The sequence below is a fragment of the Miniopterus schreibersii genome, assembly GCF_964146895.1.
Source record: "Miniopterus schreibersii genome assembly, chromosome: 4".
In the NCBI taxonomy this organism is placed as follows: Eukaryota; Metazoa; Chordata; class Mammalia; order Chiroptera; family Miniopteridae; genus Miniopterus; species Miniopterus schreibersii.
Genome location: NC_138105.1, coordinates 29,423,704 through 29,451,186, shown reverse-complemented (window position 1 = coordinate 29,451,186; position 27,483 = coordinate 29,423,704). Strand labels below are relative to the sequence as shown.

Below are 27,483 nucleotides of genomic sequence, written 5' to 3'. Positions count from 1 at the left end.
GTTGCAGCAATGCAGGGGAAACTCAGGCAGAGCCCATGGTCTCCCTGAGATTAGAAGACGAAGCCAGGAGTATGGGTAAGCCAAAGTCGCTGGGCACCACAGTGCAGAGTATTAAGAGACAAGAGAGGTACACAGAAAGAGAACTCCTGAGATCTGTAGAGGGTATCCACCAAATATTCAGTTATCAGTGCATGAATGTGAGAAAAACCAAATGAGACCAGAAAGAAAAAATAAAATAAAATATAAAATAAAATTAAAATAAAATAAAATAAAATAATAAAATAAAATAATAAAATAAAATAAAATAAAATAAAATAAAATAAAATAAAATAAAATAAAATAAAATGAGGCCAAAGACCTAAAAGAAATAGAAGAAATCATGTCTGGCTCCCAACAACCAGAGTACAACCTCATAATTCATAGGGCATCAGGTGAAAAATAATGGCCAAATTTTTTTCAAATTTGATTAAACCTCTAAACCCACATACAAAGTATCATCAGTGAACCAGCACAAGAAACATGAAGAAAACTACCAAGATATATGACAATTAAATTGTTTAAAATTAGTGATAAAGGCCTGGCTGGTGTGGCTCAGTTGGTTGGAGAATCATCCTGTGCACCAGAAGGTGGTGGGTTTAATTCCCAGTCAGGGCACAAACCTAGGTTGCAGGTTTGACCCTGGTCAGGGTGCAAACGGGAGGCAAACCAATCAATGTTCCTCTCTCTCCCCTCCTACCTCCCTAGAATCTATTTTTAAAAATTTAAAAAAAAAAACACAAAACAGTGATAAAGAGAAAAATTTAAAAGCAACCAGAGGAAAAATAGATATATTCTACATAGAAAAGAAAGAAAATGGAGACAGCAGATTTCTTTCCAAAACATAACGCAAAAAAGAAGAGGGTGGAACAAAAACTTTAAAGAACTCGGGGAGTGAGGAGGGAATGTCAACATAAATTCTTTATCCAGTGAAAATATCTTTCTAAAACAAAAAGAGAAAGACTTTTTTTTCAGACAAACAACTGAGCCTGGCTGGCATGACTCAGTGGTTGAGTGCTGACCCATGAACCAGGAGATTGCAGTTCCATTCCAGTCAGGGCACATGCCCAGGTTTCAGGCTCCATCCCCAGTAAGGAGTGTGCAGGAGGCAGCGGATCAATGACTATCTCTCATCATTGAAGTTTCTACCTCTCTCTCCATCTCCCTTCCTCTCTCTGAAATCAATAAAAGAAAGAAAAAAGGGAGGAAGGGAGGAGGAAATAGAACGGAGGGAGGGAGGGAGGGAGGGAGGGAGGGAGGGAGGGAGGGAGGGAGGGAGGGAGGGAGGGAGGGAGGGATTTATGATCAGCAAACCTGTATTACAGAAAATATTTTAGTAAGCCCATCAGGAAGAAAGAAAATGATACCAGATAGAAACTTGAATCTACACAAAAGACCTGAAATGGTACATACATTGAATAAATTTAAAGATTTTTTTTTCCTTATTATTTAAATCTTTCAAAAGGGAATGCTGTTTAGAGCAAAAATGATGACAATGTACGATGGGGTTTACAACATCCGTAAAAGTAAAATACACAACAGCACACAGCAAGGAAGGGAGCAATGAAGTGGACTGTTTTAGGGTTCCCATACTATACACGTGATATATTATCACTTGAAGGTAGACTATGATAAGTTAAACATGTCATAAGAAAAATTAAATATTTTGAACTAAATGGAAATAAAAATACAACATATTAAATGAGTGGTATGCCGTTAAAGCAAGGCTAATGGTTATTTACAAATAGCACTGAATGCTTACAGCACAAAAGACAGATGTAAAATCACTAACCACAGCTCCCAACTTAAGAAACAAGAAGAAGAAGAGCAAATTAAGCCTAATGGGAACAGAAGGAACTAATAAATATTAGAAAAGAAATCAATAAAATCAAAACAAAGAAATTTTTTAAGTTGATAATTTGAAAAGATCAATAAAATTGGTCAACCTCCAGCCAGACTGGCTATGAAAAAAAGAGAAGACACACTTACCAGGATCAGAAACAAAAGACAGGACATCACTACTGATTCTGCAGACAGTAAAAAGATAGTAAGAATACTATGAACAAGTCTATGTCCATCATTTCTACAATTAAGATGAAATGGACCAATTTCTCAAAAAATAAACTACTAAAATTCATTCAAGAAAAAAAATGATAAGCTGAATAGTTTTATATTTACTAAAAAATTAAATTTTACTTAGGCCTTCAAAGCAATAAAAATTTCAGGTCCAGAGGATTTCAATGGAAAAGATTTAAGGGAGAAATAATACTAATCAAAATAATACTAATTCTACACAATTTCTTTCAACTAATAAATGAAGAGAGAACACTTTCCAACCCAGTCTATAATACCAGCATTACCGTAATACCAAAAACAAAACAAAACAAAAATATTAAGACAAATATGTCAGACAAAAACATTAAAAAACTATAGGCCAGTATCTCTCAGGAACATATTCTTTTTACCAACAAAATACTAGCAAACAGAATCCAGCAATATGTAAAAGGATACTATATCAAAGCCAAGTGGAGTTCATCCAGAAATACAAGACTGATTCAATATTGAAAATCAGTAAGTGTAATTTACTTTATTGACATAGTAAGAAAAACCATGTGATCATTTCAATGGATAAAGAAAAAGAATTCAACATCCATTGATGATTTTCAAAAAAAATCTCTCAACAAACTAATATCATACTTAATGGTGAGGAAGGGAACAAAGAGTTATGGTTTAATGGGTAAGACGTTTAAGTATGGGAAGAGGAGGAAGCTTTGGAGATGGACTGTGGTGATGGTTGCACAGCAATGTGAATATAATATACTAAAGCCACCAAGTTATACACTTAAAAATGGTTAAAATAGTAAGTTTTATGTTATGTATATTTTACCACAGTTAAAAAAACAACAAACTTTTCCCGTTTATGGTTTTCATGGCTCCAACCTATAGTTGGAGTTTCTAAAATGCTATGGTTATACACAGAAGAGCAGGGTTAACCCTACTGGGGGAAAAATTAATCAAAGACATAAATATAAAAGCTACAACTATAAAATCTAAAAGAAATTATAGGGAAAATCTTAGTGCCCTTGGATTTTGCAATGGTTTCTCAACTATGATACCAAAAGTACATACAACAAGAGAAAAAATAGATACATTGGACTTCATGAAAACTAAAACGTTTGTGCTTCAAAGGACACTATCAAGAAAATGATTAAAAAAGAGACAGCTCACTGAATGGGAGAAAATATCTGCAAATCATATTTATCTTATATCAGTATCACAGATCTGATAAAGGATTTGTATCTAGAATATATACAAACCCTTACAACTCAATAATAAAAAGTCAAATAACTTGATTAAAACTAGACAAATCACCTGAATAGACATTTCTAAAGAAGATACTTACAAATGGCCAACAAGTAAATGAAAAGCCACTAAAAATGCAAAAACCACGATGAGATACCATTTCACAGCCACTAGGGTAGCTATAAGAAAAAAGACGGGTAGTGACAAGTGTTAGTGAGGCAAAGGATAAATAGGAACTCTCCATACACTGCTGGTGGGAATGTAAAATGGTGCAGCCACTTTCTAAAACTGACAATTTTTCAAAAGGTTAAACATAGAGTTACCAATGACCCAGCAATTCCACTACCAGATACATACCCCCCAAAACAGGTATGCAAACAAAAACTTGTACACAAATGTTCGAATGTTCACAGCAGCTTTATTAGCAGCTTTATTCGCAAGGGCCAGAAAGTAGAAGCAATCCAAATGTCTATCAACTACTGAATGGATAAATCACATATGCTATATACATACAATGAAATATAATTTGGCATAAAAAGGAATGATGTACTGCTTCATGACACAACATGGATGGAGCCTTGAAATTTTTATGTTATGTGAAAGAAGACAGTGGCAAAGAACCACATATTTTGATTCCATTTATGTAAAATGTCCAGAATAAGCAAATCTATAGACGTAAAAAAGATAAATAGTTGCCTAAGGATGGAGGGAAATGGGCAGGTTGGGAGATGAAGGGTAAAGGGTATAGAGGTGTTTTCTTGGGAATGATGAAAATGTTCTAAAGTTGATTATAGTGATGGCAATACAACCCTTTGAATATACCAGACCACCAAACTGACCCTTTAAATGAGTAAACTAATATGTGAGTTATATCTCAATAAAGCTGTTACCAAAAAATTATTTATATGGAAAGGTAAAAATTATTTCTGAAAAATAAAAACCACTATGAACCAAAATGCTTCACAAAATATTCATTCGGTCATTTAACAAATTTTTATTTAGTTGTTACTACTTGCCAAGCAGTGGAAATATAAAGGTGAACAAGACAAAAGATCCACAAGGCATACATGTGTATTTTGTGTATGTGTATATCAGGGATCACATTTCAAGATCTTTGGTACCCGAAAGATCAGAAATAATTTTTCAGGCAGAGGAGAGGACTACATGTGCAAAATATAGAACTCTGGTAGGCAGACAGACGTGATTCGAGCAAGGATAATGGGCTAGGTACAGAAGGTCACCAAGGTGAAAAGCCCTGGATGCCTAGCAAAGGACAATTATAGGGTGGGACCTCATCCCCAAGGTGACCTTTTTTCCCCTAGCATATGGCTGGTCCTGCGGTTTGGACCCCCTGACCTTTCCTCCCTAGAGATAACATCTAGGCCTCAGTTGTATTTCAGCTTCAGGCCCAGAAAAGCAACAAAACCAGACAAGGCTGACCTTAGCGCCAGCTGCATTAAATAATGAGCCCCTGCCCCAATCAGTGGAGACCTAGACCCTGAAAGGACATACCTGGAGAACTGCTGAATGTTCTACTGAGATCTTCCCCTGGGACCTCCCCTAAAATCTCCACCCTTAAAACCCTTAGGACAGAGGACCCAGTGTGCTCTCCCTCCAGGCCTTACCCTCCCCAACCCCGCAGGCGCATTACCGTAACCTTCCCCATTCCCAAGCTCCAAGGGCCCTTCTTTTGTCTCTATGATTTGTTTCCTAAGCCCATTTCTTCTACAAATTACTTTTTCACCTCTGTGATTTTATAAATAAATGTTCTCTTATAGTTTGAATCTTGGCTCTGAATTCTTTCCTAGCCAGAACTCAAGTACTAAGGTTGCTGAACCCAGGTCCCTTCTGACCCCATCAGTCCAATACCTGGTGCAATTCCATCCCTGCCAAAAGAATGGTTTAACAAGACTAGAGCATAATGTAAGATGAAAGTGAAGGAGGCATGAGCCAGGTTAGGAATACCAACTTAAAAGGATTAGACTTCATAATAGAGATGATCAACAGGTAGTTATCCTGTGGCTTTTAAACCTGGTCAGTAATTTCTTTTGGAAATAAAAAGTCCTGGGATGAAAAGACTAAAGGGTGAGATCAGATGAGTGTGCAATTACCCCATTCCTATAGAAGGGGAGGTCGTGAAGAAGTGTAGTACCACAAAGAACCACACTAATCCTACCAATAATCTCCTTTCCTCCAAAGGAAAATCTGTGTTTTTAGCACTCATCAAGTTTTATTGAATTCTGATCAACTACACATACAAATGCAGCATTATTCAAAAATTCCTCAACATTATTTATAAATTCAAAAGAAGACACCCATAAAAAAAACACAAATTAAGAGTTTGCCATTTATAATCTAAATGGAAGGGAGTTTGATTTCACCAAAGTTAACCAGGATCAAAGCTAAGAACAGAAATTGGTGATTCTAACACTAACTTTTATATCTCCTCATTTCTGCTCCTATAGAAGAAGCCTGAAAAAAGGTATAAAAAGAAAAGTGGAACAAAAGAGTTAAGGTTCTAAAATATGTAATAAGGCTAAAACTACAATCTTGATTTTGGCACAGAGTATTTCCTGGTTAAAAGTAATCTACTTTCCCAAATGTGCTTTCCTGTTCAATTGTTATTACTTAAAACTATAAAAATGTACAAGAGAAGTTGGCAGGGAAGACTGGGATCTTGGGAGTGATAGAAGACACTCTGCTGTCTAGACAATAAGAACCCAAATCAAAAGAAACCAAATTCAAAAGCCCTGCCAGGAGCCAATATGGAATTAATAGAATTTCCACAGGTTGTACTATCTATTCCAAAAAAAGCAATCTGTTATTTAAGAAAGCATCACAGAAACTCTCAATCCTTTGAATCTATAAAAGAAAATATAAAATACAGTGCTGTTTTTAAAATACAGAAACTCAATTAAATCTTTCTAATTATCCTGAGGGTACATGAAGAGTGAACTGTAATTATCATCAATTAAACTATTTAACTCAAATCTCTGCACCAGAAAAGTAATGCTAATGAGCTCATCCTATGAAATTCAACTGGCTGGTCACATTCTGATGATCTCCTCTCATCTGAAAAGGTGCCAAATGAAAATACATCAGTAAATTGTGAATATGTAATTAGTGAAACAGACAGCCTTTTGATTATTCATATAATTAAGAAGTTTGCTACTTTCTAAAATGGGAGTAAATAAGGAGTGTTTGTTTAACTAATGACATAGTGGTATACACTCAATGCCAACTACCTGGAAGTTTAACCTGGACCTAAGTTTATAAAGGAGTTTGGGGCCATACATTCCTGAGGTTCTGGTTGCAGTTCACATTACAAAAGTAGGTTCACATGAAAGTAGAGCCGTATCTTTTTATTGGCTTTTAGCTTATTCTGAACCAAATGTCCAAATTCTGAAAACTGTAATCCAAAGGCAGTATCACACGTATAAAGATGGATTATTTCCAAATAATAAGGGATAACCTAAAACTACATAAAATGAAATAGGGAAAGCCTGGGGGGAGGGGGGACATTAAGATGCATAAATGAATTAAACTTGATGGCAATTAATTTGTATATATTTGGTTAAGAATGTTATTTATCAGTAATAATTGCTAGGGTGTATATACAATGATAATGTACAAATACAAATATTAAAAGCGTATTTTTAATTTACCTTAATGAGATTTTTTAATAGATTAAGGAAACAACATGTTTCTGCAGAAAATATAAAGGACTATTCTATATCCTTCGAGAGTAGACAGCTTAGCACTATTACAGGCATCTTAATTCCAAAAGTGTTATATTCACTGAACAAAGAGTAAGGGTTAAAATTCACCACAGAAATCAACTTTTATGAAATATGAAAAATATGAAGAATGTCACATGTGGGTAATAACAGACTATATTGTATTTTGGTGTAGAAGAAAGGTGACATACTTTTTCAGGTATATCTGAAATGGACCATCTAATATATTTTTTTCATGAAAAATTATATTCACTCATTCATTCAACAAATACTGACTGGACATCTCTTATGTGCTAGTCATGTGCTAAGTACTAAGGATAAAAATAAAAAAAACCTCTGCTCTCATAAAACTTAAAATCCATTAAAAGAATCATCCAGCTACACCCTTTATCTAAAAACTGAACCTTTTGACCACCCGAGCATGGCTCAGTGGCTGAGCATCGACCTAGGATCCAGGAGATCGAGGTTCAATTCCTGGTCAGAGCGCATGCCTGCGTTTCGGGCTTAATCCCCCGTTGGGGGTATGCAGGAGGCAGCCAACTGATCAATGATGACTCACTCATCATTGATGTTTCTCTCTCTCTCCCTCTCTCTCTCTGAAATCAATAAAGATATACCTAAAAAAATAATAAAAATAAAAAGAACATTTTTATAATAGTTATTTTTCATTTCCTTTTTAAAATCTCCATGCATCTAAAAATTATCCAGTATTATTCCTCATAACAAAGAGGATTTTTTCAGTCAAGAAAATAAACTCTAGCCCGGCCAGTGTGCTCAGTGATTGAGCATCAACCTATGATCCAGGAGCTTGTGGTTTGATTCCTGGTCAGGGCACATGCCGGGGTGTTGAGCTTAATCTCTGGTGGAGGGCATGCAGGAGGCAGCCGATCAATGACTCACATCATTGATGTTTCGATCTTTCTCTCTCTTTCTTTCTCTCTCTCTCTCTCCCTCCCTTCTCCTCTCCCTCTCCCTTTCTCTCTCTGAAATCAATAAAGATATGTTTTTTAAAAAAAAGAAACTCTAGTAGAAAGTAAAAAAGGACTAAGGTAAAAAAAAAGATTTTGTTTAAGCTCCTCATTATTTAAATTTTTTATCACATGATTATAAATTAGAACAACCTTTTTGAAAAAACAAACAACTTTAAAAAAAAACACATATTTTAGTCTGGTAAGTCAACTTCTAAGAATCATAAATGCAAAGATTTGGACACAAATATGTTTATAACCATTTTAGAGAAAAATAAAAAACCTAAATATTTGAGAATGGAAGGATAAAACAAATTACAGTTTATCCACAAAACTCTATTATTCAGTCACTAAAAAGGTGTCAGCCAATAAATCTGAAAATAAAATGTTTACCATATAATTTTAAGTGAAAAAAGAATATAAAATTATACCTTAAAATTATATTAAAATATCGCTATGCACAGAAAAAAATCTTAAAACTCTCTTGGAACTATAATAAAATATTAACAGTTGTTATCTCTGGGTGATAATTTGAACTTTCACAATACATATTAGAATATTCAAAGATTCTAGGAATTCCTGTGGTAAAGAAATACATTTGGCTTTAATCACCAATTAATTGTAAAATACATTTGACTTTTAATACACCAACTGGTATAATCACCATTTCAGAATGTCCAAAAAAAGGAAACATTAATTTAAGTAAGTGGCTAACACTTATGGTCTCCTGAAATTAATAATGTATTATATTATAACTGGCAACATTCCCATCTTAAGACATTTCTTTCAAACTTAAATATAACTAGGCAAGTGTGATTTCAAGGTTTTAATTTCACACACTAAAATCTTTTCTCAAAAGATGTTGAATGCTCAATTTACTATTAAAAAATGTTCACAATTAACTAGCTACTTGAAATAGGTTTTCTATAGCAAAATAAGCATTAAACTTTCTGCAGAAATAATTTGGAGATATTTTTGTAGATGTAGTAGCCAGAAATCAGAATGGTAAAGTTTAGGAATCCAATTATAGAAATGTTGACTTCTCAGGAAATTTTTTACAATCTGAAGTGAGCATAAAAAGCAATATAAGAAAGTCCTTTGACCAGGGCTAACCACGCCGGAGCTCATGAGTAACATCACAGGACACCATGGCCCAATGCCAAACCATAAAGTGCCAAATGGAAAATGGCACAAGTCCATGGATTGTAAATACTGTATCAAAAGAAAATAAAGGAAAAAATCTTTCATTAGCGCAATTAAAAATGCAGTTACAGTACTAGTTCCTGTGATGAATAAATCAGTTCAGCAGGTCCAAGAGCTGACAGCCACTGTTTAAACACATTCTCCACTAGCAGCAACTTTAAGTTTAAAACCTTACTATATGTTTCCCAAGTTCTTAAAGTTTTTTAAACACTAAAGTGTTTTTGGATGGCGTAGTTGATTTATAACCCTATCATCTGAAATTTTCACATGTGGCATTTTATAGTTAGGCATCTACCTGACCCATTATATTATGCAACAGTAGCCAATAAAATATAGATAAATACTGCAAATAGAAGTATTCATACCAATGTGCCCAAACTTTAGACCATAAATTCCAAAGAAATGAAAAGTTTCTACTAACCCAACATTAATCATTCATTATTTCATAACCCCATTTGTCAAATTATTCTTACTAAATTAGCATGTTCTGCTACAGAGCTTCTGAAAAACCCCAAAGGTAGGCTATAAGTTCAGTAGTGAATTTGAAAATGTTTCAAAAAGAATTCAAAACCACATTAAGTAGCCTAAAGTAGCAGGTAGGCCTTGGGGATATTCCTATCTCTAGGGCACTGTTTACAAAACAATTGCGCTCTGTAAGTTAAGAAGTATCTGTATCACTTAGCTTTTAGTGGCTAAAAACAACAGACACATTATTTCTGAGGGTTTGCTACTGGGTGGTTCTTCTGGTCTGGGCAAACTTTGATTGGGGTAGGATAGTCTAGCGTGGTGTCACATGTCTGACAATTGGCTGGATGGCTGGGCTGAAGGGATCTCAGCTAGGAGGGCTCATCTCTCCTCCACATGGTCTCTCATCCCCCAGGAAGCTGGTACAGGTTTCTTTACATGGGCTAAAGCAGAGTCTCAAAGAGCAGCAAGAGCAGGCAACCCCCAAGTGCTTTCAAGTCTGCTTGCATCATGACTGAATATCCTATCAGCCAAAGCAAGTTATATGGCCAAGTACAGATTCAAAGGATAGCAAACTTGACTCCATCTCTTTTATGGTAGGAGCTACGAAGTTGTAGTGCAAAGGGCAAACACACAGTGATGGGAAGAATGTGTGGTCATTTTTTGCAACCTAAAATGCACAGTCTCTGCTCCACACGGTACATGGCAAAGTAAGTTTCCATAACAGCTCTTTTGACACTTCATAATACATATTAGTGCATCAAAAGACTCTGAGAAGTCCTGCAGCAAAGAAATACAGTTGATTTTATTTACGCCAGCATTTCCCAAACTTATTTGACCATAAAACACATTTTTCAAGGAATGGTCACTTTTAAAAGTGCAAACAGATCCACTGATTTCTTCTCATTATACTGTTCCACAGTCTACTCCATTGACTTGCTATCTTTTGAGTCTTTCAGTTTTTATCTTTTTAGCTTACAAGTTTAAAATGTTAGTTAATGACCAAGAAAACTGTGAATACTGACACGTCTATACACAATGAGGCACAGGGTTTAAAACTAGGCCTGACTCTCTAACAAGGCTCTAAGTTTTCAAATAGCTGTAATGTTACGGCTTTTACAAGACTGTCTCAGCAGTAATAGGATTACCTCAAAAGAGAAATTTAAATGGCAAGATATTATAAAGGTAAAGGGAAAGAACAGTCCCAAATTCCATTCTTCTATCAGAGCTCTCCTAAAACTGACGGACAGCAATCTGTTAACTTTCCTTGAGCAGCACTGAGACACAGACATGCTCCTTACAACCCAGGCAAGCTTAATGGCCCATCCTCTACCTCAATACAATGCAGGACACACTACCAATGCTTTGTTTCAATGTTAACTTTCCAGAAATATTAATATACCAGGCCCACTTGGGACATGGAGGACATAGCAGATGATCCATGCACCAAAGGTAACTTCTTGCCTTTATGTTGATTGGACTGGAAACTTTGCAAAGACTGTCCATGATAAAGTATATGTACGTAAAAGGGCCCAAAAATCCACTAGGCATCATTAGTAGAAGACATCATTACTAGAAGGTATTTTTGTTCTAAAATTAGTCTACTTGACATATTCTGATAAAACTAAACATGCAATTAGTATACTACCCAGCAACTATAGTCTTTGGCATTTCTTCCACAGAAATGAAAACTTACGTTTACACAAAACCTGTACACGAATGTTCATAGCAGCTTTATTCATAATAGACCCAAATTGGAAACAGCCCAGATTTCCTTCAACAAACAGGCCAGTGGTTAAACTATGGTACATACATATCACAGACTACTACTAAGCAATAGAAAGGAACAAACTATTGATACACATAACAATTTGGATGCATCTCCAGGAAATTATGCTAAGTGAAAACAACCTAATCTCAAACTGCTCCATACTGTGTAATTCCATTAATATTTCTGAAATGACAGAATTTTAGAGATGGGTGCTGAAACAAGGTGGGCAAAGCAAGGGACCACTGTAGTGGTGGAACTTTTTAGCATCTCAAATCTGGCGATAAGATACACTATCTTTACATCTAATAAAACTGCATAGGTCTAAATATACACATGTGCATGCACAACACACATAAATGAATACAAGTAACACTGGGAAAATCTGAATAAGATAAGTGATTACAGCAATATAAATATCCTGCTTGTGATACTATACTTTAGTTTTCCAGATGTTACCATCGGAGGAAACTTGGTAAATGCTATACAGGTTCTCCCTATAGTATTTCTTAGAACTGCACTGAATCTACAATTATTCCACAAAAATTTCGATTAAAAAATTTTTTTTAAAGTTCAGCCTAGGAAGGTAGTTTCCTTGGAGTCTCAATTTCTTTCAGAGTTTAATTCAAACAGTGTGGCTTGCATGGGGGTACAAATGACTTACACTTGGAACATCAACTGCAACTTCTCTCATTGCACTGGGCCTGACGTCATTCATTCCCTGCAAAAAATCATTCAGAGTAATCTTCACCAATGCAGCCACCTTGCTGTCAGGGAGGGTAGGCTGTTTCTTCAGGACCCTCCGCAAGGCATAGAGACCTGCAAAAAGAAAAGTAACACAAGATTTATCTTTTACCCATAAATACAGACTGAACCATTACCATTAAAAATAATAACAACCCCAAACCTCATGCACATTATAGCATTTCAAATGTGTTGTGCTGGGGGAGGGGCAGGGTGGAGAGGAAGATGGAAGAATGTGGGGAATACAGGCAAAACTCCAAGTGCTTAGTTTGGCAGAGAAAATACAACAAATTGATATGAAATATGAAAAGAGAGATACTTTACAAACGTGAAATAAAATAAAACTTATTTTAAAAATCCATAAAAAGACCATAAAGGTTCATCAAAATAATTTGTTTGGAGAATTTCCTTTAAAACGGTAAACTATTAAAATAATAATATGTCTTTTGCCTCTGTACTTCTTGTCAGTATATTCAAACCAGAGCTACAAGTTTGGTAAGGTACTGGTAGAATATCTTAAAGGAAATACTCAGTTGGCAGTTTGAAAACGTAGTTTTGGAATTCAAGAGGGAGCCAGACTTCAGAGTTATGTGCTATTGTAGGATGGAAGAGATCTGTAAAGGGATGCTGGTGAGGGAGCAGGGATGGAAGAATGAGGGCTGGAGTCTCAATTTCAGGGCAGCCCATCATCTGAAGAGCACAGTAAGAAATGGTGGTTTAAAAAGAGAGAGAGCATTACTAGAAAGAGATGGAGGAGTAGAATCAGGATAGTAAAATAGTGCAGGAGCCAAAAAGGTGATCCACCAAGTCAAACTGAGAGAGATCCAAAATAACTTACAAGAGACTACGGTGACCTAGAAAGTAAAAGATGCTATGTCCTTTTTTTCGCTATTTGCTTAGAGTTGAAACACTGACAGGACTGACTGTCCCAACCTCCTACCTCCACAACTAAGTTACCAGATTTTAAGCCCTTTGATACGGACCTCTAGTCCAGAGGGCAGCAGTGTCCCTAGGTGCTTTTTGCGCTAGGGTCTTTTTAATGAGGGACCACTACATTTGTGTTCCAGTACACAAAGAACTTCCAGTTTGAAGAATTTCAGTCTCAGAGACTTCTTAGAACTCCAGTCTGAATATATGACTGCCCTGGGACACTAGTTAGCTCCATCATTTTAAAATGTCTTTTGTCTAAAATGTTATGCATCAGTGAATTTTTCCTAAATTAAAATGATACCATAATTATAATTTTACTTGCTTTCACTTACTTGAACTTTTATAGAGAAACAGAAGCACTGATGCAAGGAAGGCAGACACAAACGTCCCCAAACAAAGGGTTGGATATCTTTGACTAATAAATAAAAACCAGTGAATAGTAGAAGACACTCTGAAAATAGACCTATAGCAATCTTTCCTTGGAAACTATCAATGTGAGTCTCATATACATAGAGGTTTCTGAGAGAATAGGCTAACTGGAAAAAAAGCTACCCAAGAGGAAACTGAGGATATATGGAAAATTTCACTATTTTCTAAGGAAAATTTCTTGCACCATCCTCTGCTATCTAAAATCTACAAGTCACTTATGTAGATCTATCTCACAAATGCCCATTTGGTGTCTCTGACTTCCAAAATGTTGAAAGACAATTCTTCACATCTCTTTTGCATTTCTGCTTATCTTTCAAGCAGACGCACTAACTGCCTCTAATCCAGACTATCTGTTCAAGGATGTTTGTATACAGGAAGACACAGTCTCCCTCCAAGGCAAGGGGCAGACATGCTTACTGACCATGACAAAAGATTCAGGTTCCCTAAGTTCAGGGTTCTCCTTCTGCAATGCCACCTTGGATGTCACCCAGCCCACTCTGTGTCACTGTGAAAATTGAGGCTTGGGAAACTGGTGCAAATGCTGATGCTCTGGTTACTTCTGCTTTTGTAAGTAATATTCTGTCCTTTGACTCTAACCCAGGAATTATGTGTTCTGCAAGCACTTGTGAAACTTATTAGCTTGCAAGTAGGGTAAAATCTCAGACCCTTCATAGCTCTTGATACAAAAATAAAAGTTTATGTTAAATCAGGTTGTTCTGCTGCCTACATTCTTTTAAGTTAAATGGTGCACAGAAAGCTAAATAAATAAAACTTCAGTAATAAGGTGCTCTGTTGTATTAAATAGCACATTGGTAGCCTGAATTTAAGCAGTTTCTAAAATAATCTTCCATAAATGTAAGTTCTCAAAAGACCAGAAGAATCTTACTATTCTTCATGTCCCAAGTAACTATAAGGCAATACTTGCCAACATTTCTGTTTTAGAACAGATACCCCACTCGTACCAGTACTGAATACTAAAAACTGAAACAAGGGAAGTGGTCTAATAATTATTCAGCCACATTTATGTCATGTAAGCATAAAGTTTGACAATAAAGGAGACCAATTATTTTCACTTGAAGAAGACGTTTAGGAAGAGCAAGAAATATGTTTTTTAAAAGGATACATTATAATATAAGTAGATATAAAACAACAAAACCTCTGAACTTCCAAATACAAATTATAGAATTTAGAGCTGAGCAAAAACTCGAGGTCTATAAAGATAACAAGAGAACAGCAGTAGTTCCCAGAGCAGACAGAAAAGGCGAAAGATGAAGACGACTTGAGTTTTCAACAATTAAGAAATAGTAAACTACAAAGATTGAATCTGTGATGAACTCAGCACAGCTTAACATATCCAAATGATAGGTAAACATATTTACATAAAATATATTAAATGTAATATGAAAATTTGAGTGATGTTACTAAAGCTGTACTTACAATAGTGACAGACACAATACACATTATTAGGAAAGAAAAAAAAGGATGAAAGTTAATCACATGCTCATCTCAGCTCATGTCAGGAACATCAAACCCAGTTTAGTGGGGATTAGTGAAAATTTAGTCAACCCTCACAGAAATCACTTAGTATATTCCTTTATTTCACAAATGATGAGAAACTAAAAGGTGTGTCCAAGTTCAAGAAGTTAGACTTGAAAAATGAGTTGAGTTAAACTGCTAACATGGGAATTAAGGACAAAGAGGCAACAGAGTATTCCAGGCAAAGGGAACAGCATAAACAAAGGCCTAGGAACAAGAATGAGAGTAACAATTAAGACTAAGAGGCCCTGTAGAACAAGACAAAACCCCTGGTCCTTAAAGAGTTCACTCTTAGAAATGTGAAAGAACATGTTTTAAGAACACATTTCAAATAAACCTAAATCCAACTTTACTGATTTGTGTGTAGATATGTAAGAAGATAAAGTATGGTAGACTGTCAGAAAGGAACAAAGAACAATGTGGAAATTACAGATTTGCAAAAGCTGTCAGCCATAGGCTTTCAGGTGTTAAATGAATATCAGAGCTTGCAATTTTAAAGATCCCTGGAGCCATCCTATTAATGCAACCAGGTCTCCATGGTCCTATATCTGTCACTAGCTCAGGTGTCTCTTTACATAAAACTGCCTCTTTGGCCATCAGTTATCTCATTTATTAAATGGAAAGATTAAAATCTATTTTCTCTAAATTATTTTTTCAGCTTTAAAATCCTGTGATGCTAAGGTTAACTTATTGGACATCAACCATTCCTCAAGAGGACACATTAGAATCTGTGCCAAGAAATTAAATATTTTTAAATACACATATTTTTATAAAGCAGAAGTAAATAATTATTCAAAGAAGCAAATGGACACATGCACATCATCATGGAATATAGCTTAGAGCAAGTAATCTATGACATTTCCTTTCCTTGCTAAGTTTAGTTTTTAAAATGTAAACAAAAACAGAAGCAATACTTCCCTGTTCTTAAAAATCTTTAAAACAAAAAACAGGTGTATATAATTAAATAATAAATGTGTCATTTTGTTTTCATTATTTTATTTTCCAATGCTCTCAAAAGCTGAGAATAGAAAACAAGATGCAATGAAGAGAAGAAAAGGCAAAATGCCCCAGGCAAGTCTAATGACAACACATTCCCTTCCAGTGTATGACATGTTCCCCCTCAAGCTCCACATCACCACTTAGATATAATCCTTTCCGGACAAAAGCAATTACTCTAAATTCATGCTCTTCAATAACATCTGTTCCAGATTCAATCAACAAACACCATCCAGCCACACACATAGGGAATCCCACAATTTTACACTCAATGCTTGCTAAATTATGTTATGTTTGAGAGTGCAATTAAATTCCTTTATTAGAAACTAACAATGAACTTCAATGGATTCCAGGAATAATAATGCTTTTTTAGAATTAATACCTACCCTACAATTATATGAAGAAGTAACAGGAAACATGGGCATCTGGATTTCAGATTTGAACTGTAAAATTTAAACATAAAATTTCCTAATAATATACTCATACTCAAGAACATGAAGTCTGCAAGCAAGTACAACAAAATCTAAGGTTCCCTTTTTAAAGTGTACTTTCCTCAGTATATCAACTCCAGGAAATTTCTGTTTTATCTGGAACCTTTACTCTCCCTCAACTCACTATTAATATAGACAAGGTGATAAGTAGCACTAGATAGGTTACTGGGACAGTTCCATTTCTCACTACTCGTTCACAGAAAAGAAACAAGTAGAATACCCTCAAAGTGGGCACTGGAGTTTGTGCTTTATCCACATTAAAAGTCACTGGTGTGCCTGGCTAGCGTGGCTCAGGGGTTGAGCATCAACCTAGGATCCAGGAGATCGAGCTTTGATTTCCAGTCAGGGCATATGCCTGAGTTGCAGGCTCGTTCCCCAGCAGGGGGCGTGCAAGAGGCAGCCAATCTATGACTCTCATAATTGATGTTTCTCTCCCTCTCCCTTCCTCTCTCTGAAATCAATAAAAATATATTTTTAAAAAGTCATTGGTGTAACCTCAACTGATCACAGGAGCCAGTTCTGTTCTGAATCCCCACCACTTTCAAAAGTTGCTTTTAAACGTAATGGCTCACTTGCTGGAAGGCACACTAGTCTCATGACATGAATCTTGGGCAAAGACGTCCCACACAGCTTGAGCTTGGATAGACCTGTAATCTGTCCTCATCTGTGAAAAGGGAATGCGCTACATGATTTCTGAGGGTTTCTAGTTCGAAAACATCAGAATTAATTCACTTTGCCAGCTTCAACAAACTTTGCTAAAAGTATAGCTTTTAGTTTCAAATTTTTAATATCAAATTATTTACTTAACTGGTTTAACAACATTATTAACATGCTGACTTTAAAAAAAAAAAAGAATAGTTAATTGTAACACAATTCTTATGCCAAGAAAGGTTAAAGATCTACAGCTTGCTGGACCAGAGCAATGCCCAGGTAAGAGAGGAACCAGGAAAATGATGAAGGAATATAGTGTGATTTGGAGAGGCAGGGCAGGCCAACTATGTTTATCCCTTTTTATAAAAGGTAAAAAAACTCTAAATAATAAAACACCATTAAAACTGAAAAAGTAATTGACAATCACTATCTCTGTTTCCACAACTTTCAATCATTCCTCAATTTATTGCCATGTAGCAGGGAGCCAAGGACTCCACTAGAACTACTCTCACAAGGTAACCCATGACTTCCCACTTGATGTCACTGTGGTCTCTAACACTGTGGATCCTGGTTCCACTACTTATTTCCTAAGTGATCTTGGGAAAGTTCCTTAATTTCTCTGACCTAAGTTTCCTCACCTAGACAATGAAGAAATCTTGTAAGGGAGGCTGTAAGAAATGCATTAATGCATGTTAGGTGCTTCAAATGGCAGCTGATACACTGCAAGTACTCCATCAGTGGTAACTAATACTACATTATTTCTAGTTACTTCCTCCCTGAAATCTCCCAGCATTTGAGTCACCCCTTTCTTTGAGTTATCTTTCCATCTCTCAAGCCATTCCTCAGTCTCCATACTAGATCTTTCTAACAGCCCAACCTTTGATGGTGGTGCCCCCCCTTCTCTCATTAACATTCCAGACCTTCCCCAACCATTCACAAACACCTAAAACACTGTACTATAATTACCTGTCACACCCAGCACTTCCCTGTACCTCATGGCCTCTAAGAGAAGGGGTCCAGGTTGTCTTAGTCACTGAAGTAGCCCCAGCACCCAGTGCAGGGCCTGGCTCAATAAATGAATGGATGACTGAACTCTATTCACTCTAAGTGATTTCATTCACTTCAGTGTCTTCAGTCACCATCTATCTCACTGATGACAACTCCCAAATCCTTATCTCTAACCCAGACTCTGCTGTCTACAAAACCTGCAATTCAAAGGCCTGCAGCTTAGAGGATAGAAATAATAGAGGGCTGGGAGGTGGGATAGAGTGGCAGAAAGAAGATTCTGCAATAGTCCAGAAATAAACAATGAATCGTTCAAAAAAAATTTTATTTCTTAGAGCTCAAATTCTGAATACATTTTGAAAATAGTTGACAGGATTTGATAAAGGAAAAGAAAAAAGGAATCAAGAATAACTCTTAGAAATAACTTATTTAGATAGACTGATTTTAGTTTTTGACTGTTTTAATTAGATAGAAAACCTTTCAAGTTTTATACTTTTATAGTCTTGGCAAGACAACTCAAAGTTTCCACTAGCAAAGTAAATGGTATATATCACTTAGAGCTTAAACAGAATCAAAACTACCACCTGTTTTTCTGAAACAAACCATTCAGCGCCAGTCATTTCCAAATTACAGCAAAAGTAATACTAAGATACCCAATTCACTGACAAAAAAAAATCCATCTCTTACATAATATCCATAATATTTATGCAGTAGGAAAAATCCCAACACCACAAATATAACTATCACTATATTTCAGAATTACAGAACTGAGGGGAAAATTGTTTTATGAAATGTCATACTACATAATTACTGCTTACTTATCCAGCTACAATGAATAAAAATATGCTCCCTTATAAAAAACATTAACTAGAGTGGTAATCGTGCTACATACATCAATTTAGTTTTGTTGCTCTAATGAAGGCCTATAATGGACTCATGTGCAATGAGGAAGGCAGGGAAGGGCAGAAACTGTGACTCTGGTTCAGCAAAAAAATCTGTCAGGGAGGCATCCCCATAAAAAGCCATATCTATCCCTAGCTTACATACTCTAATTGATGGGCAAGACCTTCACTGATCCAGATTCAGTAAAAATCACTACTCTAGCAAGGCAAAGAATTCTGCCAGATTTCCCCAATGTCTCTTGTACCAAAATAACCATGAATATTTCATAAAATACCAGGAATACTGCCAAAATTCAAATAAACTTCTACCAACCAGAGAAATGTATCAATACATGTAAAATACGAAACTTTCTTTTTAAGAAAGGCCCTACTTAATTACCAAGAGCCTGATGAACCATAACATCTGCTGCCAGATTTTTTTTTTAAAACCTCATAAGAATTCTTTTTTTTTTAATCATTATTGATTTCAGAGGGAAGAAAGGAGAGAGAGAGAGAGAGAGAGAGAGAAACATCAATGATGAGAGAGTCATTGATTGGCTGCCTCCTGCACGCCCCCGAATGGGGGTCGAGCCCGCAACCTGGGCATGTGCCCTGGCCAGGAATCAAACCCTGATCGCCTGGATCCTAGGTCGATGCTCAACCGCTGAGCCACGCCCGGCCGGGCAAGAATTCTTAAATAGATATGTTATCCCTATTTAGCAGGTGAGGAAACAGAGATCAAGAGGTTAAACAGCTTGCCCAAAGACGCCAGGCTAGCTGATAAAGGACAGCTGGCATGTGAACCTATATCATAAGCTTTCCACTAAACCCCACTATGACCCTGGACTTCATTAAAAAATACTGAATTTTCACAGAATCAACATTTTAATTCTAACTTAGAAAACACCACTGGAAGAATTCCAAACATGGTAGAAAATGTTAGAAAAAGAACCTCTCATAAGAGTTAAGTACTTTGTACATAGTAGATCCACAATAAATTGCCATTAAAATAAGCGAGTAACGGATGGGAGGGAGGACTAACAGCTATAAATATCTCAGAACTCTGGTATAAGACAGATAATATTTTCCATCTTAAAAATTGTTATGCTATAGTCATTAGTTTTATTGTTACTAGACCGACTTCAGTGTAATAATGATAAAATCATTGTTTAAGCATGAGTTTTCATTCTTCCTGTTTGGTGATTCTGTCTTATCAAGGCCCAAATATTTGGTATGAACACAATGAAATGATGTGTAATCAACAAAGATGCTAAAGATAAATTCGTACTGAAGCAAATACTTCCTTTCTCTGTAAACAAAATGTCTGAGTCCATCTCTTGAAAAAACCAGCACTATTTATACTCACTCTCCTGAAATGACACAGGCAGCCTTAGAAGGACAAGTTTATAATAAATCCCTGTATTTGGACAACACTGTTGCTAAGCATCTTCTAACATTCAGCAGAGTTTATATAAGTCATGTCTCTGCTACATAATTAGCATTTCATGCTTTCCAAAAAAGTGTAGTATGCTTATCTAGGTTGTTAACTTAAAACATTATAAATTTTGAGAGAATTAATAAAAGGCTATGCAACTAATTAATTAGAGAGGCAGTCTAATCCCAGGAGGAACACAAACACAGACATTCAGTGTCAGGATGTGTCAGAGTTGAGTTTGTAAACAGCTTGTCCACTTGAGATAAAACATTTCAAAGTGCAGTTGCTCTCTGCTTACAAAGGTGAGCTACAAAACATTAGGCTTTTGGACAAGTCATGACATATCAAACCATGCTCTAGTGCAAAAGTTAATAATAAAGGAAACATAACATTTGAAAATAAGTTTCACAGCCAACCGTCAATATTACCATTATATCTGCTCAGATAATAAGAGATCCAAGTGTTGAAAGCAACACTACTATAGTATTTCCAACTTTCATATCATTATGGTAAAAGTTAAGGAAACTATTTAGTGACACTGGGAAGACCAGAAAGCTGAGAGTAAGCACACTGCAAGAGGCTGTGTCACTATCTATTCCAGGCTGTGGAGGAGACTGTGAACCTTCCATCCTCTGGAAAAGCTCACACAAGCAAACGTATACCACAGGGATTCTGACCTTTTGTATTGGCATCCCGCAGCCTTTAGATTACAAAAATAAGCAGGAACATAGTTTATGTAGGTTTTGTGAAATTCGAAATCACTTCACTGTATGTGATTACCAGGTATCTGTGCACCACGTTTTGTTAAAAAGGGCAGAGCTTCCCCAACTAGAAGGCAGTCCAGAAAGAAGAAAAACCATCAGACAGCCAACACCCAAACGCTCAAAGAACACACAGGTCCATAAACCTTAAGGAAGCAAATGTTCCAGGAAAAACATGTTTATTTGTATTCTTAATTGTTAATTCTTAACTGTTTCCTTAACTGTGGCTTTTATATCTTTCAGAATTGTCATTTTTAAGTTTTATTCAAAACCACTATATATACCTACAGGACAAACATGGACACTCGTTTTTTCCTAGAGCAGGAGAGTTAAATGATATAGTTTGGAATAATACATTACTGCCACATAAAAACTCTGGGAAGAAAATCAAAACTATCAGAAGTAGTCAGAGAATTACATTCCCTAAATTTCACCCAGTTAATTAAGTCAGTTACAGATAGAAATGCAAACTTCCTGCATCCCACTGGGACCTACTGAACCAGTATGAGGGTGTCCAGAATTGTGTTTTTAACAAGCTCCACAAGAGATTCTCACACAGGTTTAAACTGGAGAATCAAAGGCCTAAATCAGGAATTCAAACCGCTCACAGACAAGTGCAGGAATGGCTGCTTCACAATCACTTAGGAAACAATATAAATACTGTTTCCAGTTCCCCACCTCCCTTACTCAAGTATGAGGTGGGAGTGTGTGTGTAGCTTCCCAGGTGAACATCACACATAATTAGGTTTAAGAACCAATGTCCTGTGTCCTTGGCTCTTGAAGTGTGGTTCCCCAGACCAGCAGCAGCAGCAGCTAGGAATCTGTTAGACAGTCAAAGACACCAGCCCAGACCTACTGAATCAGAAACTCAGGAAGTGGGGCACACTGGCCATCTATTTACTAGGTTCTCTAGATGACTCTGAAACATGATAATGTCTGAGCGCCTTGGCTCCAAGTGATCTGTCCTGAATTGGGAACATGTGAAAGGAACTGGAATCCTATGGAGAAGATTAAATCTCCTCACAGATCTGGAGGTCAAGGTGTCGTACTTCCCAGATGTGCCAGTGGGCATTCTCAAGCTGTCCATTTAAGCACAGCATGACTTCGAACAATGAAAATGCCTCCTAAAAAGCACTGGTTTAAAGCAAAACATAGTTAAAGTCCAATCAGAGCTACGGCTGAGAAATCTTATCTGTGGAAAGTCAACAAGGGCTGGAAATGCTCAAGTGAACCGCAGCAGTTATCAAAGGTGGCACAGAGTAAGTCCGCATTGTTTATGGCTTCTATAAACAGTAACCACTGTTTCCTCAGCACAGAGCAAGGATTTCTGAAGGCAACAGAGGAAAGGAGATGAAGCTCACCAGAGGGTTAAAACAAAAAATCAACTCTGAGGTTAATAGACATTTTTAGTAGTCTACCAAGGGGAGCGGGATGGTAATTACATCTCTCAGCTTTTACATCCACTTCAGATCAAATCATTCTTGGGCACCTATTATGTACCAGAAATCATTAATATTGCCTCCAAATATCAAGATGTCATCATGACTCTTTTTTAATAAAACAATGATTCTAAATTTGTGTGCAACTCTAAGGTCAATGCAAAGACTGTGACTGCTTCTACTTGTCCAAGGAAACTTATTTTGGGGGGCGGGGGCACCAGTCCCAACTTCCCTAGGTGGTTATTTTAAAACACTGAGAGTCATTCAAATCATCCCCTAACTCCTCTAAATTTAGGCAGGATGCATCATGAAATGTTCATTTCTTTTTATTTATAACTAGGATAGTGGTTCAAATTTATCATATGGCTGAGTTTTTTCTTGCTATGCTCAATGCACACATCATAATTTATGGGGATGCCCTTGTATGTTCAGTAAGTGGGATATACACTTATACCTGTTCTACAGCAGTTGAGCATAATTCTACTATTTCTAATGCTTATAGAATTTGAGTTGTTTTATCTTGCCTTCTGAGTTACACTATTAACCAATTTTAAAATTTACTCAAGTCCTTAATCAAAAATTATAAAATTATTTCAATGAGAATATTAAGTTAATGTCACCATCAATATTAGTCTGCTTTGTTGCATTATTTCTAAGAACACTGTGGGAGAATATCTCGGACAAAGAACTGAAGTTAGGTCATTCAGACAAATAGTACAAAAGAGAAGACAATAAGGGGCAGAAAGGTCCAATGTAGGAAAGTGACCAAGGCAAAGTTTAATGAGTCACTTGAGTATTCTTTGTTGTTTTTCCCTCTCCTTTTTCTAATTCTTCCTGTCCTTCTTCCCCAACCTTCTCCCTTATATCTAAGGAATGTCATATTTACAAGGGCGCTTAGATAATGTCTACCACAATACCCTCAGTTTACAAATAGAGAAAAATATGGCTCAGAAAAGACAAAGAACTTGCCCAAGAATACAAGCCTGATTTCAAAAGCAGGCTGTCCAACTCTCAAAATCCATTTTCTACTATACTTCCCTAACTCTCTAGAAAATCCCTTGCAAAAACATTCTAGCACAATGCTCTTAAATTCTATTGTTATATAGCAAGAGGACAACACCACACAATACAACATATGCCAGTATTTAAGACAGTATTCACAAAATCACATATTTTCCCTACTGGACACTTTAATTATAATACTCATCTTAAAAAAAAAAATTACCCTCTCATAATCTGATTCACTACTAAATTAGGGGAAAATAAAAGACCAATTCAATACCTGAGCATCTGAAATTATTAAGTCCCGTTAACAGCAGCCAATATTTACTTACTGCGTCTGCAAACCAAGTACAATTTTTATATGCGTATCTATCTATCTATCTATCTATCTATCTATCTATCTATCTATCTATCATCTATCATTTATCTTCAGGTTGGAGGCCTCTCTCCACCCCATCTTCTGACCCTTTCACAATTTTTCAATTAAATGTAACATAGTTAGGGATAGAATTTCTCAAATTTTCTCGCCATTTCCATAAAGTTCTTGGGGTAGTACAGTGCCTGTGAAAGTAGATGGTCCTACTGACAGCTAGTATGTGACTTACATTTTCACTTCTCCCCTGAAAGTCTCAGGATACAACTTAATTTCTGGACTATACTTACCTGTGAAAAAATATGGATTTTTTCTATTATGTATATAAATTGATTCTACCCTTAGTTTCATATATAAAATAAATTTCAAAGCCTTATACCACTCTAACAAAAGTCTGTTTTATGACTTAATTATGAGCATGGATTTGGAGTAAGATGAACTTGAGTTTAAACCCTAGCTGAGACCTCTTGAGTCCATGATACTCATAGGGCTGGTGTGAGGATTCAAGGAAAGGATGTTTCCTCTTCCATACCTTCTCAAGCCCCTCATTCTGCCTTATAGAACTCTTTTACTTTTTCTTTAGGTCTCTTTTCAGATGTCACTTTTTCTATAAAACCACAGCATTTCCTTTCCACAAAGGAAATTCACTACATTTTCCATAGTTTTTTGAGTATATATCTCACTGTGTGTATTTACAAATCTCTTTCCTTCATCAGACTGTTTATGGACAGTAAGAATCCCAGAGCCTTCTAGAGTGTGTACTTAAGTCAGAAACTGTCTGATAAAGGAGGTTGAAGAATGAGTCCTTGCCTAGCTGGGCAAGTCCAAAGCAATGCCTACGTTAAGTACCCCAGAGATACTGCAGGTTCAGTTCCAGACAACCCCAATAAAGCCAGGATCTCAATAAAGCAAGCAGCAATCCTTTAGCCGATGAAGGGGCTTGTCTTCAATTTGTAAAAAATACATCTGTGAGGTGCAATAAAGAAATGCACAATAAAATGAGATATGCCTGTAACCCAGATTATCACCCAATGGAATGAAGGAAACAAAGTTATCCCGATACATCTGTTTCTTGGTCACCAGGGAATTCAGTTCCACGATCAAATCCACCATTTCTTGTGAAGCACAAGAAACTAGACAGAAAGGGCCTTGCCCTAGACCATAATGTACCAAAAGAATGTTTATATTTGCCTTGTGTCTACATAACCTGTAGTCTCCCCTATTGTGAGCCCTCTAATATGGAAATCAAGATAATGATCAAATAGAATAAAATAAAACTGATTTTCTCCACCAAGAATGAGATATTGAAAAACTCCTAAGAATCTCTAAGGACTAACAGAAGGGTCTTCAAAGCCAACTAAATTAGATTAGCTATGAATCAATGACTTAGAGGTAAAAGTTACCTCTATTTTTCTGTACTAAAGTTCTAAAATAACTAAATTTCCAACTCAAGAATTCAATTTTTTCCATTACCTACAAGGGTTATTATTTTTTAATTATTATTTTTTATTATTTTCATTTATTATTATTTTTTATTATTTTAATCCTCACCTGAGAATATGTTTTTTTAATTAATTTGAGAGAGAAAGGAAAGGAGAAAGACAGAAACATCAACGTGAGAGAGAAACATCAATCTGTTGCCTCCCAAACATGGATTGAACTGGCAACCTAGGTATGCCCTGACCAGGAATCGAATCTGCAACGTTTTGGTGTACGGGACAATGCTCCAACCAACTGAGCCACCCAGCCAGGGCAAGGGTTAAACTTTTTTTAAGTACCTTATGATAATATTAGATAGGTCACAAACTGGAACAACAGAATCTACAACTGAAAAATATTCCTCCAAAATTTAAAAGGGCTTAGAAACAAATGCTCATATAAAAAAAGGAATAAATGTAAGGAGCCTAAGATTACTCCACAAACCAGAGATGTTTTGAGACATGTGCCCAGCCTTCTTTAGAGAGGACCAAAAAATAAACACATGCTTTCAGAAGGAAAAAATTAAAAAAGTCATCAGATATTTTTCAATAAATTCTTACTTGCCAGATCAAATATTTCAATAGCTTATAAAAACTGCCCCGATTGGAATACCTTTCCATGGTTGAAATTACTCTGAAAAATTTCCCAAACATTAAAAGGTGTTAAGGGCTTCCAAAGTAACTACAGTTATGCCATGGTGAAATTCTTAAAGAGCCAACTGATTAATAACAGCCCTTAAATGTTTTCAGACTTAAATATCACCACCACATACTCTGAGGCATAGAATTCTTTGGTTTCACTAAGTACTTTATAGCACTTCAACAAATACAAAGCTGATCCTTAAGGAAAATTTTGATCTTTTTGCAAGCACCCTAATTTCCATAGCACAATGTTAATAAATACTGTCTTCATTAAAACTGCCATTAATGCATCCGTTCACGTGCGCGTGTGTGTGTAGACTTAAGAAAAGTCTGAAAGGATATGCTATAATAATGATTATCTTTAGGAGGAAGAGTTAAGAGTGATTTTTCTTTCTTTTTTATAGTTTCCTGAATTATCTAGATTTTTTCAATAAATATTTTATGATTAGAAAAAAATTACCTCTTATTTCTTATTTTCATTAAGAAATAAGGTATAAATTATCAGTATGCAAATAAACCAGTCATTAAGTCCCTCAACATAGACTAACTATATAGCAAATCACTCTCACCTGATTCATTACACAAGGCTTTCAAGTCTGCTCCAACATATCCATGAGCATTGTTTGCCAACTGTAGCAGCTCTGCTTCAGTAAGTACATGCGGTACCCTTCGAAGTAGTTTCCGAAGGATATCTAGCCGGTCTTGAGCATTAGGAACTCCAATCTCAATCTCTTTATCAAATCGTCCAGGTCGGCGGAGTGCAGCATCCAAAGCATGAGGGCGATTTGTGGCCCCAATGACTAACACCTGTCCTTCACTTCCTTCCTAACAAAATAAAATAAAAACCAATTAGTTATTCTTCTAAAAGTAAAATATATACCCCTGGCCAGGTAGCTCAGTTAAGAGCGTTGTCCCGATACACTGAGGTTGAAGGTTCAATCTCCAGACAGGGCACATATAGGAATCAACCAATGAATGCATAAATAAGTGAAACAAATTAATGTTTCTTTCTCTCTCTCCATCAATAAATAAAATTTTTACACATTAAAAATGCCACATTTTCCAAAGTTTAGCTTAAATACTCCCTCACCTAGATAGTTTTCCAATATTTACCTTTCCATCTACCACAAGTATGTCTCTCCCACATCCAGCATCTTACCAACACTGTTCTATGAATAACACCATATATAACACCCTATCATATAGTTAT

The 27,483-nt window shown here is 36.1% G+C and overlaps 1 protein-coding gene across 3 annotated transcripts in view; it reads right to left on the bottom strand.

Annotated features, from left to right (window-relative positions):
- The window catches only part of AFG2A (AFG2 AAA ATPase homolog A), a 235,616-nt gene that overhangs the window by 188,349 nt on the left and 19,784 nt on the right, over window positions 1-27,483 (bottom strand). For all 3 annotated transcript variants that reach the window (XM_081135502.1, XM_081135503.1, XM_081135504.1), the window contains 2 exons: window positions 26,843-27,098; window positions 12,145-12,299 (listed from right to left, as the gene is read on the bottom strand). In XM_081135502.1, the coding sequence (XP_080991628.1) occupies window positions 12,145-12,299; window positions 26,843-27,098 (411 nt within the window). The remainder of the gene's footprint in view (window positions 1-12,144; window positions 12,300-26,842; window positions 27,099-27,483) is intronic.